At 39.1% G+C, this 19,119-nt stretch overlaps 3 protein-coding genes across 4 annotated transcripts; 1 reads left to right on the top strand and 2 right to left on the bottom strand.

Annotated features, from left to right (window-relative positions):
• Positions 1–918: 918 nt before the first annotated feature.
• Positions 919–3,685, bottom strand: mrpl15 (mitochondrial ribosomal protein L15). The gene is made up of 5 exons (XM_039790362.1): positions 3,502–3,685; positions 3,179–3,336; positions 2,468–2,633; positions 1,502–1,625; positions 919–1,397 (listed from the first exon to the last, which is right to left on the bottom strand). The coding sequence occupies exons 1-5, from the start codon at positions 3,604–3,606 to the stop codon at positions 1,060–1,062; spliced, it is 891 nt and encodes a 296-aa protein (XP_039646296.1). The 5' UTR covers positions 3,607–3,685; the 3' UTR covers positions 919–1,059.
• A 404-nt stretch (positions 3,686–4,089) lies between these two features.
• Positions 4,090–10,876, top strand: lypla1 (lysophospholipase 1). The gene is made up of 9 exons (XM_039790357.1): positions 4,090–4,453; positions 4,610–4,641; positions 4,753–4,818; positions 5,037–5,084; positions 5,164–5,234; positions 5,357–5,430; positions 5,717–5,818; positions 10,032–10,208; positions 10,454–10,876. Exons 1-9 carry the CDS (start codon positions 4,385–4,387, stop codon positions 10,511–10,513), a joined length of 699 nt encoding a protein of 232 aa, XP_039646291.1. The 5' UTR covers positions 4,090–4,384; the 3' UTR covers positions 10,514–10,876.
• Positions 10,877–11,354: 478 nt separating this feature from the next.
• Positions 11,355–17,114, bottom strand: LOC120552357 (regulator of G-protein signaling 20). 2 transcript variants are annotated; one of them, XM_039790358.1, is made up of 6 exons: positions 16,933–17,113; positions 16,356–16,564; positions 15,822–15,982; positions 12,916–12,999; positions 12,583–12,817; positions 11,355–12,280 (listed from the first exon to the last, which is right to left on the bottom strand). In XM_039790358.1, the coding sequence occupies exons 3-6, from the start codon at positions 15,977–15,979 to the stop codon at positions 12,092–12,094; spliced, it is 666 nt and encodes a 221-aa protein (XP_039646292.1). In that variant the 5' UTR covers positions 15,980–15,982; positions 16,356–16,564; positions 16,933–17,113; the 3' UTR covers positions 11,355–12,091. The 2 variants fall into 2 exon arrangements, with proteins under 2 accessions (XP_039646292.1, XP_039646293.1); XM_039790359.1 differs by lacking the exon at positions 16,356–16,564 and having other exon boundaries at positions 16,933–17,114.
• Between the last annotated feature and the right edge of the window lie 2,005 nt (positions 17,115–19,119).

Genomic DNA, 19,119 nt, shown 5'->3' with positions numbered 1-19,119 from the left:
CACACACACACACACAAACATATGTTTCCTTTGATAAAGTGTTTTTATACCAGCAGAAATTCTATGGCAGCGTCCCTTAAGACAATATCTGCGTAAAATACCAAGTTATTTATAGAGAGTGTGCCATTTGACTTCAAAAAATAAACATGAGCGTAGGGAGAGTTCAAACACAAGGGAACCATTATCCAGCCAAAAACGAACGAGTACTTTCTGGGTACAGGCAGGGTGTAAATTGCAAAGTGGTGATAGTGGTATTTTAAAATCTTAATGAGAGTCTGCATTACAACAATCTAGCTTTCGTCTCAAAATGACTGTAAACGTTCATACTCACTAAAAGTGAGAACTTTGGGAAGGTGAGTGACATCAGTAAGTGATAAATACCACATCAAGATGAAATCACAGTAATTTCCTTAGATATCAAAGCATAAACATTTCTTAATGGCATTTTTATGTCTCTAAAGCATAACGGGGCAAACTTGTGTGTATGTGTTTGCCTGTGATTGTATTCCAAGAGGATGGAGAGGGAGCTTTTGAACGTCCACATCAGGATACAGCTGCCTATGACTAATTTCAAACTCCCATTCTAGGACTGAGGCAACCCATTTCAAAAGTAACACACATCACCAGGCATCTGTTTCCTGTTTTCATTCTTTGAGTTATCTTATTTTCCTTGTTTCCCCCTCACCTGTTACAGTTCACGTTCCTTCCATCATGCTGCACGGGCCAGTTGTGCTTTGACACGGGGCTGTCAGACATCAGCCACTCAAAGTAAAATAAATACTTAATAATGTACTACAAGTTATGTCAGAACCATACTGTATAAAACTTGTGACACCAAAAATGTCTTCTTTTTAATGACTACATCAATATATTTGAAAATGTAGTTTAAGATTTCATGACAATAAATCATTCTTAAAACAGTTTTCACGCATTTTTAATATAAAATGGATACATGTCAAAGACATTTATTTTTTTTTTACACGTTAACATCCAAGACTCTGTATTTTTCAGATTTTCGCCATGAAATACTGTACATAAACATTTTATTTCTCCTCACACCTATGAGCTATAATATTTCAGAAGTTTCTCATCAGTGGTTTTCAGAATCTTCTTTTCCGGCATGCTAACGACCCAGCCTGGAGCGAGGCCAAAGAAGATCTGTCGAACATCCTTCCTCATGGAGAGCATGTGATACAGTTCATCCTTTGAAATGTCTGGCAAAATATATCCGTACTTCTTTGCCAGGGCTAGCCGGGCCTGCTGGATTTTCTCTGGGTTTGCCAAGTAACCCCGGTTTTCAGCATCTGTGTAATATGGAACCATATCCTCACCTGGTAACATTCGCTTTGGAATGGGCTGCCCACGTAAGAAGAACGGGACGGGCTTAATGAGAATCCCTGACAAAGAAAAATAAAGGAATATATTTTTAGGTTTATCTAAAATACACAGGATGGATGTTATACTGTGGGTGAATGCATAATTCTGATCATTCATTAGTTACCAAGACTTATAGGATCATAGAAACCGGTAGTGATGACCCCTCCGTTCCTCTCAATAGCAGCTACAGCTCCTTCAGAAGCTCTCTGAACCTCAATGTTGATTTTTGCAGCAAAAATGTCAGCACCCTGGAACAGAGAAAAGCACATGGAAGATGAACTTCTGGCAGATCAAGGCAAAAAAAAAAGGGTCAAAAACAACATCTTAATCTGTGACAGAATGACAACATTGTTATGTGGCGCCACCTACTGGCACAAGATGGTCCAAGATCCTCAGAGTGACCCGTTGGTATGCGACCTGAATATCTGGTTTTATTAATTCGTAATTAAAACTAAGGACCATGTTATCCCTTACATTGCAATGACTGTATGTCCAAATTGTAATAGTTGACTCAAGGAGCAATGGACTGTCCCACACTGAGTTTATTTCTTCTTTCTCCTCTCAATTCCATAATTCCAGGATTCCTCTTGTAGTTTAATAGAAATTATTTAAGATAGACATTTACAGTAACAATGAACTCTGCTGGTGATATATATATATATATATATATATATATATAAAAAATCTGCATGCTTGCAAAAATAGGGCCACGTTGTATTTTGCTCTTCCTGGTACATTAGTATAGTAGAGGTAGGCGTTTTTGAGCTGATCATTTCTGAAGCATCTTCTAACAAATTGTGGAACATAGAGAAATTACTAGTCCCTCCATCCATCCATCTTCTACACCCCTACTTATGGCCAGGAGGAATTAGTAAATCCCCAAGATGTGTAGTAAAACATTAAGCCTCCACAAATTCTAATGTTACTTAAAAAAATATGAACCAAATCTGTTCTCTAATCTCCCATTGACACTATGACTTAAAAGAAAGTAACTGTTAAGTGTTTAACTATTGGAGATGAAAGAACAACTTTCTATATCTCTTATGAGTGATGCTAGGTGTGAAAAAGTCCATGTTCAATGAGCAATTACCTCATCAACGAGCTGAACTCCATAGTCCCTCTTCAGAGGCTGGATCGTCACTCCTCTGGCATTGACTAGCTGGGTCAGGTCTATGGGCTGAGTTGGGTCGACTCGTCCCAGATCAATCAGGTACTGCAGTCGTTTCAATGACAGAGGCTGATACTGAGGACGCCGACTGAGGAGGAGCACACAAACATTGTTGTTATTTGGTTAAAATAATTTGTGATCACCAGAATCTAGTGCTCAACTTAGCAGAAAAAAAACAAAAAACAAAACAAATAAAAATATAATACAAAATCATCCGTCATCTGCAAAAACTACACTGACTGAAATATTGGCCAAGCAACAGCAAACTAAATAAATGGTCTTTGTGTGAAAATGGCTTTCTCCCTACTGCAAGTGCATCGACATGTGTAGGATTTGGTGGTTTGGATGGAGATACTGTGACAAATACCCAAATTTAAGACCAGCCAGGGTTTTTAATCGTGTATTTATTTATTTATTTTTTTAAATCATGCATATTAGGAAAGTCATCTAGTGAATGCTTGTAAGAGGGATGCTATTTTGTGTCGCCTAAGTGTAACAGGAGGAAATCATAAAGGGTATTTTCTGCTTGCATTTTAATGACCTTGTAATGTATGATCTATTTGTTTGTGCAACTTGTGACAACAATTTACTGGTTAGTTTCATAGGTAGAGAGGCAGAGTGACGAGCTTTTACCTGTGTCCCTCATTGTAGCCATATTTTGGGATGGCCAGATAAAACGGTGTCTGACCCCCTTCAAATCCCAGCCGTGGCCGGTTGCCTCTCTGTCGCTCTCCTTTATGTCCTCGGCCGCTTCTGTTGCCACCATGCTGTCCTCTGCCCCGCCGTTTCTCCTACAATTAAAGAGAATTAAGCACGTTTTTTTCTAGCTTGCTTACATACCCTCTTATCAAAAGATCTGACAGAATGTTAGCATTTGTCGCCACATAACAGGCTAACGTTTACTAGCTATGAGCTGCAAAATATACCTTCAATAGAGATGAAACTTTAAAACTTACCGTTTTTCTGGCTCCTGGTTCAGGCCGCAAGTTTGCTAAAGTTATCCGCGGCAGATTCTGCAAAACATCTAACGCTTTACCACCAGGTATTTTGGGAAAAGACATGTTTCTATTGCTCACATGTCAAAGAAACCAAGGACATAAAGGGCACGTGACCGAGGTGAGCGGAAGTACTTCTTGCGACCTCGGGTTTCATAATAAAAGCACAACCGTCAAAATGTACCAGACATGGTTTAGAACATAGTATAGAGGATCTTTGAATGTACTATAAACTGTTGAGCGATTAAGCATTTTTGGTGGATGTAAAAAAAGCCAAATAATATACATTTTTAAATAGGTAAAAAACAAATGCCGGCCCTTAAAATCTGTGTCAAAGGTCACGACGCAATATTCAACATGTTTAATGCATATATCATATATATTGTAAAGTCTAACTTGTTATATAACGTCATTGCCTATATTTCTGAGGCGTCGAAGTGTGCTTTGTTGTTATCAATTTGATTTAACTGTTAATAAAGCAGCGTTCATTGACATTTCAACGACCCAATCGGTGCTTTGCATTTGCAAAGCACCTCTGGTGACAGCCAATCACGTAGCAGACAGGGCGGGACTACTAAGCGTGGCAGTGCAGGTGGCGAGTAGCGTGAATCGTTGGTGTATTATTTTTCACCAAATTCAACTTCTAAAAAGAAATTCACGACTGGCGGTAGTAATACGAGTCGGCGGTACCTTGAACTCCATCTTCGGTCGACATTTGTCTTTAAACTGTTTGGCGTTTGACAGCTAGAGTCGGACAGAGGTCGACACAGATTGACAGTGGGTGATATCGTTATTAGCTCACAGGAGCTAACTTGACCCTACATATCAGCTGCCTCAGCGCTGTATGTGCGGCAATAGCATGTCAGCGCCTTTACCTGCCATTGTGCCTGCTGCCCGGAAAGCCACTGCAGCGGTGAGTTAACCAGGCAGCACTAGTTAACATTTAGCTAGCTAATTGAACTTAAAACAAAAACAACTGTAGGTTCAAATAACTACACAGCGACATAGCTACATAAATTCTTCTGACATGTATTAGCTTATATCTTACCCCGGTGTTGGTTTTTTACAGGTGATATTTCTCCATGGTCTTGGTGACACAGGGTACGTGAATACAGTTTTTTTTTCTCTCTCTTTTGGTGCACAATTATTACAACATGTGTCTCATAAACACAAATGGTATTCAAACTGGTTTAATTTTGTCCAATATGACAGACATGGCTGGGCAGAAGCTTTCGCAGGCATCAGGATACCACATGTGAAATACATCTGTCCACACGCGTAGGTATTCACAGGAGCTATACCATTACACAGGGCGTCTGCAAGTATCTCCAAGCACCTAATTTCAAGGCCTTTTATATAGTCTGGAATGTCGTATCTTCCACTATAATTAACATTAAAGTGTGTAAAAAAAAAGACCTCTAAACTTGTTGACACTGTTTGCAGTCGCGGCAACATTCATAAGTTTTAAATCGATTATTTTTCTCCATTAATTACAGTCCCACCATGCCCGTTTCTTTGAACATGAGAATGTCAATGCCTTCTTGGTAAGTGTCACAGTATTTTAACACATTTTTGTGTAGTCCCATACACAATGAGCCTTACATGTTTTTTCCCAATGTATAGGTTTGATATCTATGGTTTGAGCCCAGATGCAAATGAAGATGAGACTGGTATTAAAAGAGCGTCAGAGAACAGTACGTCTTTCAATTTCATTTGAGCTCTTGTTAAGAATGTGCGGCTATTTATTTGAGTTGCATAGCTTGTTTAAGTGTAAGTCAGCGTTGATTGCAAGAATTTCCTTTTCATTTCTCCACAGTTAAAGCCTTGATAGACCAAGAAGTGAAGAATGGAATACCTTCACACAGAATTCTCCTAGGCGGATTTTCACAGGTTAGTGTGAATGTACAGCACGCAGATGATGTGTGACCTAAAACTGTTTTCATGGTGATTCACTGCTTATGTATTTAAATAGCCAAAGTCAAAAGACACACACACACACACACACACACACACACACACACACACACACACACACACACACATTTGTGTACTGCTCAAAGAGCAGAGTCTTGCATACATTTAAAAAACAGTGCTTTTTGTTTCTGTTAAAGTTAGTCACAGGAGATATGTCACAAGGATGTATTTTTTTCCAAAAGTGTTGGTTTGTTTTTTCCAGGGTGGAGCATTGTCTCTCTACACGGCTTTGACAACTCAGCAGAAGCTAGCTGGAGTGGTCGCTCTGAGCTGCTGGCTCCCTCTCCGCAACTCCTTCCCTCAGGTATACCGATTTATTTAATGTAGGGTTTCATTCTTCTAAATGTAAATTATTCAGTGGTTCAGTAAATTCTAAAACAGAAGCTTAAAGAAATTGTTCACCAGAAAGTTCCAATTCATCTTTTTTGTCAGATTTTGTTACTAGAACATGTATACATGCTTCAACGCTTTATTTCTGTAATACTGGCATGGCTGCTGCACTTGTATTCACCCTGTGTCTGAGACCTCACTACTGCTAGTAAGCACCTCTAAGTCTATATACTATATATATATATATATATATATATATATATATATATATATATATTTATTTTATATATATATATATATATATATATATATATATATATATATTATATATAATAATAATAAAAATTAATTTATATTTTTCATATGTATATGTATGTATATGTGTGTGTATATGTATATGTATATATATATATATATATGTATATGTGTGTGTATATGTATATGTGTATATATATATATATATGTGTATATGTATGTGTATATGTATGTATATGTATATGTATGTGTGTATATATATATGTGTGTGTATATATGTATATGTATATATATGTGTATGTGTATATGTATATATGTATATATGTATGTGTATGTATATATGTGTATGTGTATGTATATATATGTGTATGTATATATATGTGTATGTATATATATGTGTATGTATATATATATGTATGTATATATATATGTGTGTATGTATATGTATATGTATGTGAGTGCCTTGCGCGAAGTATTAGGCCTATGAACGCGTTCGACCTTTTGCCACATTTCAGGCCTCAAACATAAAGATATAAAACTGTAATTTTTGAGAAGAATCAACAACAAGTGGGTCCCAATTATGAAGTGGAAACGAAATTCATTGGCTATTTCAAACTTTTTAACAAATAAAAAACTGAAAAAGTGGATGCACAAGAAATTATTTCAGCCCCTTACTTACTTTAGTGCAGCAACTCTCCAGGAAGTTCCAGTAGAGGATCTCTGAATGATCCAATGTTGACCTAAAAGACTAATGATGATAAATAGAATCCAGCTGTGTGTAATTGGGTGTCTCTGTATGAATGGGTAACTTGCTCTGTGATAGTCTCAGAGGTCCGGCGTAAGAGAGCGTAATGAAGAACAAGGAACACACCAGGCAGGAACCGTAGATACTGTTGGAGGTAAGTTTGTCGTGGATTTGACAAAAAGATTTCCCAAGCTTTAGCCATCCCAAGGAGCACTGTGCAGCGATAATATTGAAATGGAAGTGGGTATCAGACCACTACAAATCTACGAAAACCCGGACGTCCCTCCTAAAACTTTCAGCTCATACAATGAGAAGACTGATCAGAGATAGCAGCCAAGAGGCCCATGATCACTCTGGATGAACTGCAGAGATCTACGCTGGCCGGTGGGGACTCTTCTCATCCATGGGACAACAATCAGTCATATACTGCACAAATCTGGCCTTTACGGAAGAGAGGCACAAGAAAGCCATTTCTTAAAGATACCCATAAAAAGTGTCGTTTAAAGTTTGCCAAAAGCCACCTGGGAGACACACCAAACATGTGGAAGAAGTTGCTGTGGTCAGATGAAACCAAAATCGAACTTGGTTGGCAACAATGCAAAGCCGTTATGTTTTGAGGCATAAAAGCAACACACCTCATCACCCCTGAACACACCATCCCCACTCGTCAAACATGGTGGTGGCAGCATCATGGTTTGGGCCTGCTTTTTCTTCAGCAGGGACAGGAAGATGGTTAAAATTGATGGGAAGATGGATGGAGCCAAATACAGGACCATTCTCGGAAGAAAACCTGATGGAGTCTGCAAAAGACCTGAGATCGGGACGGAGGATTTGTCTTCCAACAAGACAATGATCCAAAACATAAAGCAAAATCTACAATGGAATGGTTCACAAATTAAACATATCCAGGTGTTAGAATGGCCAAGTCAAAGTCCAGACCTGAATCCAATCGAGAATCTGTGGAAAGAACTGAAAACTGCTGTTCACAAACGCTCCCATCCAACCTCACTTAGAGCCTCGAAACTGTTTTGCAAGGAGGAATGAGCAAAATGTCAGTCTCCTGATGTGCAAAACTGATAGAGACATAACCCAGCCGGCCTTACAGCTGTAATCGCAAGCAAAAGGTGCATACCAAGAGTATAACTTATGGGGGCTGAATAATTTGCAATTATTTCAGTTTTATTTGTTTGTCTATTTGAAATATCCAATCTTTTGTTCCCAACTTCACATTATGTCCCACTTTTGTTGATTCTTACAAAAAATTACCTACTCCATCCTGACCACTCCATCCATCCCTCACACAAACCACAAAACACACACACACACAACACCACACAACAAGACAACCCACACACACCACCACAACACAACACACCACACACAAAAAAAAAAAAAAACAAAATAGAGAATAGAAACACAAGACAAGACAAAGAGACAAGACATACATACATCAGACATAAACAGCACATGAGACAGAGGAGAAACAGAGAGACACAGAGAGAGAGACAGAGAGAGAGAGAGACAGACAGAGAGACACAGAAAGACACACAGAGACACAGGAACACACACACATGTGTATATGAGTATATGAGAAAAAAAGAGAATATATAGAGAGAGAGAGAGAGCAGTGAGAGAGAAAGAGGAGAGAATGGTATAGGATATGGAGAGAGAAAAAGAGACAGAGAGCCAGAGGAACAGAGAGAAAGAGAGAGTATATAAGGAGAGTATATAAGAAAAGGAGGAAGAGAATATGGAAGAGTGGATACACTGTGGAATGGAAAGGAGTGGAAGAGGGAAATAAATAGTATGTGAAATGAAAGGATGGAAAGTGTGGAGAGGAAAGAGAAATGGAAGAAAGGAAGGAAGAAGGAAAGATGGAGTGGAAGGAGAGGATGGAAATGGAGGAGGGGAATGGAGGGAATGGAATAGATGGAAGGATAATGGAATAGGGAGCCTGGATTGGATGGAAAGGAAAGCTGAATGGACATACAATGGACGCCTTTGTCCTGCTGAAGAAAAGCAGGCCCAAACCATGATGCTGCCACCACCATGTTTGACAGTGGGGATGGTGTGTTCAGGGTGATGAGCTGTGTTGCTTTTACGCCAAACATAACGTTTTGCATTGTTGCCAAAAAGTTCGATTTTGGTTTGGTATCTGACCACAGCACCTTCTTCCACATGTTTGGTGTGTCTCCCAGGTGGCTTTTGGCAAACTTTAAACGACACTTTTTATTGTTATCTTTAAGAAATGGCTTTCTTCTTGCCACTCTTCCATAAAGGCCAGATTTGTGCAGTATACGACTGACTGTTGTCCTATGGACAGAGTCTCCCACCTCAGCTGTAGATCTCTGCAGTTCATCCAGAGTGATCATGGGCCTCTTGGCTGCATCTCTGATCAGTCTTCTCATTGTATGAGCTGAAAGTTTAGAGGGACGCGGCCGGGTCTTGCTAGATTTGTAGTGGTCTGATACTCCTTCCATTTCAATATTATCGCTTGCACAGTGCTCCTTTGGGATGTTTAAAGCTTGGGAAATCTTTTTGTATCCAAACCCAGCTTTAAACTTCTCCACAACAGTATCTCGGACCTGCCTGGTGTGTTCCTTGTTCTTCATGATGCTCTCTGCTTTACGGACCTCTGAGACTATCACAGAGCAGGTGCATTTATACGGAGACTTGATTACACACAGCTGGATTCTATTTATCATCATTAGTCATTTAGGGCAACATTGGATCATTCAGAGATCCTCACTGAACTTCTGGAGAGAGTTTGCTGCACTGAAAGTAAAGGGGCTGAATAATTTTGCACGCCCACTTTTTCAGTTTTTATTTGTTAAAAAAGTTTGAAATAGCCAATGAATTTCGTTCCACTTCATAATTGGGACCCACTTGTTGTTGATTCTTCACAAAAAATTACAGTTTTATATCTTTATGTTTGAGGCCTGAAATGTGGCAAAAGGTCGAAACGTTCAAGGGCGAATACTTTCGCAAGGCACTGTATGTATGTATGTATGTATGTATGTATGTGTGTGTGTAGTTCCACACATCTTTTAATTGATCAAAAATGCCCCCAATGTTCATTTTGTTGTAAATTATTCCTTTAAATTAATTACAATTTAGGGATATCCCATAGCCAAGTCATAATCTGTCATAATCAGATAATAGTAATCCTAATCTCTTCTATTCTCAGGCGTCTGCCAACAGTGCTAACAAGGACATGCATGTCCTACAATGCCACGGGGATGCTGACCCTCTGGTGCCCTTTATGTTTGGCAGCCAGACAGCAGAGAAGATGAAAAGCCTCATAAATCCAGCTAACATCACCTTCAAGTCGTATCGGGGTCTACCTCACAGCGCCTGTCCAGAGGTCAGTGTGGAGAAAGTCACCTTTGACTCTGGAGCTGAAGTTGCATTCTGTATTATTATAAAAAAACAAATATATATATATATATATATATATATATATATATTAATATTATTATATATATAACATATATATATATATATATATATTATATATATATATATATATATATATATATATATATATATATATATATATATATATATATATATATACAAACAAACAAATGTTTTCCTGTATCTGCGCAGGAAATGGTGGATGTCAAACGATTCATAGAGAAGCAGCTTCCCCCCATCAGCAATGAATGAACTCGGGAGGAGCCGCACACCCACACAGCACCATCAGAGTCCTTTGGGCTTGATTCTAGCGAGACCCTGTGCAATCCAGGAGCCACTGACTTACTTGACAATAAAACCACGCTGCTACTCATAGAGCCAGACAGGACTGGGGCTCTTTGTCAACCCGGGAGAGGCATAACGATAAACAATGCTGTATTCTGACCTGGAGCCACGCACAACCCTCAGTGTTAGAGTAACTTTAGTTGCTTGATTGTAAAGCTATTTGCCATTGAGACAAGCCATTTCCTGCTGGAAACGTATGTATTGGAATAACTAGGGCTATACTTTATGGTCTAATACCTACTATCTCACAATAAATGGCCTATTGCTAAATGCTCTTTTTATTATTATTATTATTATTAATGGAGTCTATGTGTAGTAGTGCTGAAACAAGTTATTAGTTGATAAATTAACTAATTTAATTAAGGCATTTTATCTAGCAAAAACACATTTGTTGCTTCCAGCTTTTTAAATTTGAGTATTTCAGATTTTTTTTTTTTCTCTTTTAATTTAATGTAAATTTAGTATTTGGCGGTTTTGGATTTGTTGTCAGACAAAACAACCGACTTAAAGACATCAACCTGGGCTTTTGTGACACGTCATGGAGACTTTTTAGTATTTTTGATGTCCTATAGACTAAATGATGAATCAAAAAAAATACTCAACTAGTTAATTCTAATGGGAAGAGTTTTCTTTTTTTGCAGCTCTAATCTCTTCTAAATAACTTTCAAACAAAGCACATGGAAAAAAAGGTGTAACAGCTTAATATTCAATCCACATATCCATCATGTTGACGACACACAACAGCAAAAACATACGATTGTGCTTTATTTAATTTGTGAGAATTCAAATAGGTATTTCACACAAATTCCATGTTTTAAATACACAAATATATCAGTGGTCATGGTCATATTCAGTTTTCGCCCGTTTTGTTTAAATTAAATATAATATGACTAATATCACAGTATTGAAACACAGACAAAATCTATTTCCAGGTATCCTCAGCTCATTGAGTTGTAAAAACTTTGATCTTTGAGAAGAGCTGAAAGCACCAACATATGAAGTCATTGTCGCACCATTCATGTTAGACCAAAGGTGCTAGTGTAGAAGATCTTATTCCAAGGCACTTTCCTTCTTCTTAAATTGCTGTTAAATAAAACCTATTAGTTTCTACAAGAACTGGATATGCATTAAGGCCCACAATATACCTAAATACAAATGCAGTGCTCACAGATGCATGCTTTCCCTCATTAAATAAGGTAGAAAAGTGCAATGTCAAGCGCTAGGGAATATATAAAAATATAGATATGTTTTCGAACAAGTAACTGATGCTGGACCGAACATTTGTTCTTGTTTGCTCCAAGTGTTTTGGTAAGCTAATCGTGGGTGAATAAACAGCAGTTAACAGCTGGATAAAGACCGGTTTTAAGTAGTGTTCATTTTCCTGTCTGTCTTTCTGTAAATAGCACGACTCCCAACAGGAACACAAAACTTTTGGATGGGACACATGCGCCATTTAGAAAAGCTAGGTGTGTGGCAGTGGAAGGTCTATGGCTCGGGGGGAGGCTCCTCCAGGCTCTTCAGCAGATCTGCATACTCCGACGAGTTTATGAAGCGGGGGTACGAGTCTCTCTGCATCAGCGTGTAGATTTGCTGCTGAGCGTCGTCAAACGTGTGCGAGGTCGGCTCCAACATGTTGCGGTTTATCACTTCTCGAACACGAGAGTCCAAACTGACCTGGAGAAGATGAGCAGGTAAAAGATTGAAGCTCTCTTACATGTAAAGCCTGAAATAATGTCTTTAAATAAACTTATTTTGTCCAACAGTTAAAAACCCAAATATTCAATGATATAAAACAAATAAAGCAGTCGAGTCCTCACCTGAAACCAGAAAATAAGTTTCCTTGATAAATGACTTAAATGATTAATCGATTATAATTAGATTGGGTTGATCGACTAACTGATTATTCTTCTAATATTTTCTGCACTTAATCATTGTACTCATAACATCATACAGCACATCTTGCCTCAGTGGCTCACCTCTTTAGGGGAAAGGATTGAGATGAAGTCCTCGTATATTTGACGGACTTTCTCCTCCACCACAGTCTTATTGGTCTCCTTTTTGAGCTCCTCGCAGGCGAGCCAGAACATCATGTTCTCCTCGCTGAACTCCGTCCGCAGGAACTGCCTGAAGCAGCCACGACCCGCTGCGCTTTTCATTACCTTTTCAAACGACATGGGCCAGGAGCGAGCGTCATCCAGAGTAGGCTTCAGGCTTCAAGATAAAAGGATTATAGATGTATTGGTTCACTGTCATTTACAGCAGTTCTCTCAGTAATGGCACATGGAAGGGTGACAGAGTTTAACCATTACCTTTCTTCACAATTAGTAGTTTCCTCTGCTCTGTGCTCAAAAGTGGACCTCTGTATTGTCTCGTCCTCACTCCTAACAGTCAAACTGGAAGAAAAAAACAGTGAGACTGGTTTAGCTTTGATCATAAATAGCTTGCGAGAATTTTAAATAACTAGAGTCCTTTTTAATGTAGCCTTTATTACTAAAAATAATGCGTGAAGTCAAACAGCATTAGCTCTAATACACTAAGCTCTAATACACTATATCCACGTCGTTCCACTTACAGGATTGCTCCGGTGCCGCTGGAAATTCCGCCAGATGTCCCTCTTTTTGGCCAGATTTCTGTTACCTTCCGCTTTTATTGTGTTGGAATTTTAAAATCCTGTCGATTTCTGAGGACTATGGTTAACTGCTCCTCAGATCTCTGCATGGTGAATCCAGACAGCTAGCTAGACTATCTGTCCAATCTGAGTTTTCTGTTGCACAACTAAAAACAACTCTTGAACATACACGTTCCACCAAAACAAGTTCCTTCCCAAGGCTATTTTGCAGCGGCACCGTGGCTCCATCCAGCGCTTAGCACCGCCCATGATGATTGTGATTGGTTAACAGAAATGCCAATAAACCAGAGCACGTTCTTTTCCCATCCCGGAATGCTGTGTGGACTAGCCAGACCCTCCTCTGCAGCGCTGTGAAGGAAGGTCTGGCAATGCGAGACTACACTGCGTGATACGAAGTATGTGGACACCCGAACATTAACCCCACTGTCTTCATATAACAGCCTCAAACTTCAAAAAAGCTTTCCATAAGGTTTTGGGACCTGGCTGCAGGGATTTGCTCCTATTCAGCCACGAGCTACAGTGAGGCCTGGCTCACAGTCGGCGTTTCAGTTCATCCTAAAGATGTTGGATGGGCTTTGGGTTAGGGCTCTGCACAGACCAGTGAAGTTCTTCAGCACCAAAATCCTTTTTTAATGGATCCCACTTTGCACTTAGGGTCATTGTCGGATTGAAACAGGAAACCCAAACTGTTGCCGCCATGTTTTGGGAAACTGTTAGTTAGATGAGAAGATCGATACCAGTCTCATATCTGCCATTAAACATGAAGCTACAGGCAGAAGATGGTTAGCTTAGCTTAGCATAAACTAAACACTGGAAACTGGGAAACAGCTAGCCTGGCTCTGTCTAAAGATAGCAAAAGATATCTACCAGCACCTCTTAAGCTTAGTAATTAACACGTCTTATCTTATTTGTTTAATCCATACAAAAACTGAAGAGTAAAAATTACACGTTTTACAGGGGGTAATATGCCAGACTATTTCTTGGCCGGGTGCTTCCTGGAGTTGTCATCACCTAGAGTTTGCCAGCAAGAATTACTTGGCAAGAAAGCAAATAAGTTTTCAAACTTTCAAACTATTCCTTTAACTGGAAGTGACTAGCGTAATACGGTATGTTCCATTTGTTACATAACTACCCATAGATTTTCTGTAGGCCTGTTATACCATATTTGAGCATTCTGTGAAATAACAGAACACCTACAGTAGATTCAGGATGATCTATTGGGAATGTTTGCGTAAATATTAAAGTGTGTCAACTGTGTCAGCTGTCCACATCATCCTGTGGGGATAACTTGTGCGTAATTAAAATGTTTTCCAAAACCTGATGTAGCAGCTGGCTGGAGACTAATTGGTTCAGGTGAGCCATCCCATCTGGGAATGTGGCTGTTGTAGCTGTGCAACAATCGGATGGAATTGATAAAGATGTAGAGACAAAACGTATTACTCATCCCCAGTGGAGTGAATTAACATGGCCGTGTTCTGCACACGACCGGTTGGCTGTCCTCAGAGGGAGCACAAGTTAACGGTTGATGAGTCCAAAACAGATTAAAACCCCTGAGGCCTCCACCCAATGAGATCCAGTGTGGGTCACAGGACCACTGTGTTCCTGTTTTTCTGCAACGATGGTGTGGGCTGTGGTGTTGTTGAATGGGTGGGAGGACGGAGGCATAAAGGAATTGAGCTGCTACTTTTGTGTATTATGTGTAAAAACTAACATTTATGCTCAAGCTAATGCATATATTAAAATCAATGCATTTTATATGATTGTATTAAATGACACCCTAAGCTGACATTATTATGCATACTGTTTTTATATAGACTCCCATCAGCCATCAAGGACTGGAAGGTAGCCAGAATAGTGTACTGTATTTTAATAGCTAAAATAGCTAGATCCAATTGAAAAGTCTCTACTGAAGTAACACTGATTTAACTGTTACTTTGTAGTGCTGTGACTAGGGCTGTAAATGATGATTATTGTTTTTTTTATTATCGATTAATCTGCAGATTATTTTCTCGATTAATTGATTGATCGTTTTGTCTAAAAAATGTTACAATTTCAAATGTCTTGTTTTGTCCAACCAACAGTCCAAAACTCAAAGGTATTTCATTGACAAGGATATAAAACCGAGAAAAGCAGCAAATATTTACTTTAAAAAAAAAACTTGATAAATGAATCAATAAATTATTAGTTATAATTATCAACTTTCAAATCGTTACCTGTTCGACTGATTGTGTCAGCTCTTCTCTAGACTTAAATGCCTCTGAAACAGGGCTTACATCTTAGAAATATGGTAATGCAACTGCGTAATCTGAATCAGGAGAGGTATTTGTAGGCCTATACTTTCTGAAGAGGTTTTAAATTATAATAATTATTATAAAATTAGGTAATGTTGAATATTTTCAATACAAAAGGTGTCCAGTTATCTTTCAGTGAATGTGTGTGTGTGTGTGTGGAGTAAACATAGATAATTAAAGGCTACACAGAATACAGTAACTAGGCCCTTATCCCCCCCCCCCCCCCCCCCATGCCTTGCACCACATATCTGCCATCTCCAGCCGTGCTGTGTGGGAAGCAGTGGAGTGTCATTACCAGGAGCAGCTACAGCAGCAGCACCAGCAGAAGCAGCAGGCGTTTGAGGCGTTTGTGGGGGTGTTCCCCATCCTGTGGCGCGCTTGGAGGACACTGGCAGCTGCTTCCTGATGAACCTGCATCTGCCTCTTACGCATCTCCACCCGCTCTGAGCCCATGGACTGCGAGGAGGAGAAGACATGGATACCACAGTAGTTGTTTTTTTAGAAGATTATTAGCCTACCGCATTGCTGGAGCATCACGCACACAAACATCATCCAAGACCTCACAAGAGAATCTTTCTTAAACCTGAACATGATCAATTTCACCCTGTAAATGATAGGCTAGTTATTACATTTGCTAAAAAAAAAAAAAAAAAACATTATAGAGGAAAACGTGTGTCTTGCGGAATGCACGAGCACTCCATGATTATGACGCGTAGGGTCAACTTCTGTGCAATGCAACCTCAATAATCTAAATTTTTCGATCAAGAAACAAGGCGTGCGGTGCGTTTATGTGCAGATAAAGCAATGCAAAAAGCTCGACATGTCCTACCGGTATGTTGGTTCATGCTGAATGCAACAAAAACCAAATTGTGATGAGCGTCAACCGCCCTCCTCTCTCCTCCTCTGTCTCAGTCTGTGAGGGATGAGCAGTAATGATAGCGACAAGGCGTTGCTCTTGGACCGCAGCAATCGCATCCATCAGTCGCATCCTCGGGAGGATAAACACGCATGCATGATGGTCGATTCGAAGCAATCACCCTAAAGCAAGCAGTGTGCAGCCATTTATAGAAACATAATGACTTTATTTGATCAGAAAAGCTGATTATTTACAGTCAGATGATTTTCTTTCAAGGTAAAAAGCAGCAGATCTGCAGATAGCCTACATGTACAATATATATATATTTTTTTTACATTTGCATTTTAATCAGCAATATGATTTTAGTACAGATCCCAGTATGCACGAGTGAAAAATGAATGCTATTATTTCTGCTTTGCTGGAATATCTACATAAGGATGCTCCAGCATCACTGGATCCGGACATTTATCTGCCTTATTTTCCAAAACCAATATGCACCAACACGAGGGGTTATAATTATATCAAAAGTCAAATATAAATGTCTACTCACTGTGTCACCATGAATGCCAGAATACAGGTGATTTTTTTGGCTCGATCACATCCGTCTGCCTCGAATTGACACAAACCGGTTGGTTTCCTCTGCGCGCATGCGTTTCCTGCAAGTGTGAAACGATTTTTCTGCGCCCCGCGTGCATTAACGGCCAGGACAAAATGTGCACTGTCTGTTACTGCAATGGCTTCTTCAGGACAGACTGAGGCTGCCAGGCGACTGCACGACACAGATGATATTTAGATTTTACATTAGGCTATTGATTGCTGATCTGTAACTGTTTGGAGAAGTAATATCAATACACTTTCTGTATTTAATTGGATTTAATTTAAATACACATAATATAATTCCTCCTTTTTGCTGCCCCACTACAAGCCCATAAGAGATCATTCATAAAACGGCATGGAAATAGAATCATTTATAAATATTGCAGGGTAAATTGACTCAGTTTGGAGATGTATTCCTTTTAAACTGGTGGGTATGTGTAGATGGAAAGAAGTTCTTGACGTCAAGACTCTAAATAATTCAATCAAACATCTGGAAAACCCCAATTACCACGTTGCAACGAGGCGCAGTACCGCGTGCGTCCACCAGAGAGCAGCAGTGGTTCATTTAAACCCACCTGAGCTTCAATGGTACCCGGAAGGATGAAGAAAACAAGTGTCGAGCAAGTCAGAGAAATACAGCTTGATTAAGTGAATGTTAAACAAGCAGATTGGTCAGAAATATTGATGTCATGATTTTAAGGTCCCTCAGTGAACTCCTTCCCTCTTAGAAATATGTTTTTTACATAATTCATTTGCACTCTCTTTCCTGTGAATATTTTATCTGCCTACTCAATAGTCTATATGCTGCTGTGGTGGAAATTAACTGGGAATACACTCATGTCTGAAGTAACTGTACTTTTCTTGAGTATTTCAATCTAATTTCAGAGGGAGACTGTAGCCTACTTTTACTCCACTATATTTATCTGACACCTAAAGTTAGAAGTTTCAAAAGTTTCAAAAATTATATTTTGCACACAAAAAAGCATATATGCTTTATAAAACCCAATGCATTGTTAAAGATTAAACCAGTGGTTCACAACCTTTTTGGCTCCAAAACAAAAAAGCAGTGTGTAGTTGGGCCTATTATAACATTTCAGATGTCTATGAGTTGTTAGCCAAAGAGAAACCTGACCTCTAAACTTCTCACATGGCTTCATCTAACTGTTTGAGGCCCAAAGAGGTAACATTATTACATTTTTTAAAAGCAAGGATTACCGAATAGTCCACAAATGTCTTTTTTCCTACCCAATTATTAGCCATGTGATCCTTTAGTGGGGCCCGACCCTGATGCTACAGCACAATCTAATAATGTTATATATGATAATATACTGTATATCAGTCATGGGGGGCATTTTTCTGCAGAACCATACTTTTATATTTGACACTTGGCCCCTTCAACCTGCAGAGTAAATTGAATTTAGACACGTTGGATAGTCTGAACAAATCAGAAATTATATACCACACTGCAGGTCACATATGTACTATCTTCCAAACACACATACTGTAGGAGTAGGAAAATTAATCAAATTGAATGCATTTCACTCCTGCTACCTTATTTCATTGCAGCAGATATTGAATTACATTATCCACTGCAGCTGAAGTTGCAAATACGACATTGAAAATATGCTAAATGGTGATTGCGGCAGGAGGAATAACCATTCCATTCCATTTTGTATGTGTGACACCTATACTGTAGCCATAAAACATATTCAATATACAGAAGTCCCTACCTCTAAGCCTCGTAATAAATCATACATCCTGTAGCCGTAGTAATCTTTGAGAAGAATTGCCTCTTAAACGGACCCTGCTCTCTAAAGAGATGACTGTTACTGTGATCTAGAGCTGGAACAAAGCACACGTGTGAATTCTTTCATCTTTCCACTCGGGTGTAAGTACCTATAAACTGTCAGCAAATCTAGCTCTACTATATGTGTATTACCGTATCTCTAAAGTCCATACGGTTGCAGCCTTGTGGAAAAAAAGCACCAGCCTTCCAACACACATTCAGTAAATCAGCCACTGAGCTGTCTGCTGAGGTGGTTTACAACTAAAATGTTCAGTTACATTCACTCTGGTTATTATGTTTCCCATTTTCCAAGTCCGGACCTCGATCCATTGACAGTGAGTAAAAATCTTTTAA

This window comes from Perca fluviatilis, chromosome 22 (assembly GCF_010015445.1).
Source record: "Perca fluviatilis chromosome 22, GENO_Pfluv_1.0, whole genome shotgun sequence".
Taxonomy (NCBI): Eukaryota; Metazoa; Chordata; class Actinopteri; order Perciformes; family Percidae; genus Perca; species Perca fluviatilis.
The sequence above is the reverse complement of the archived record's forward strand: the minus strand, read 5'-3'. Positions and strand labels throughout refer to the sequence as shown.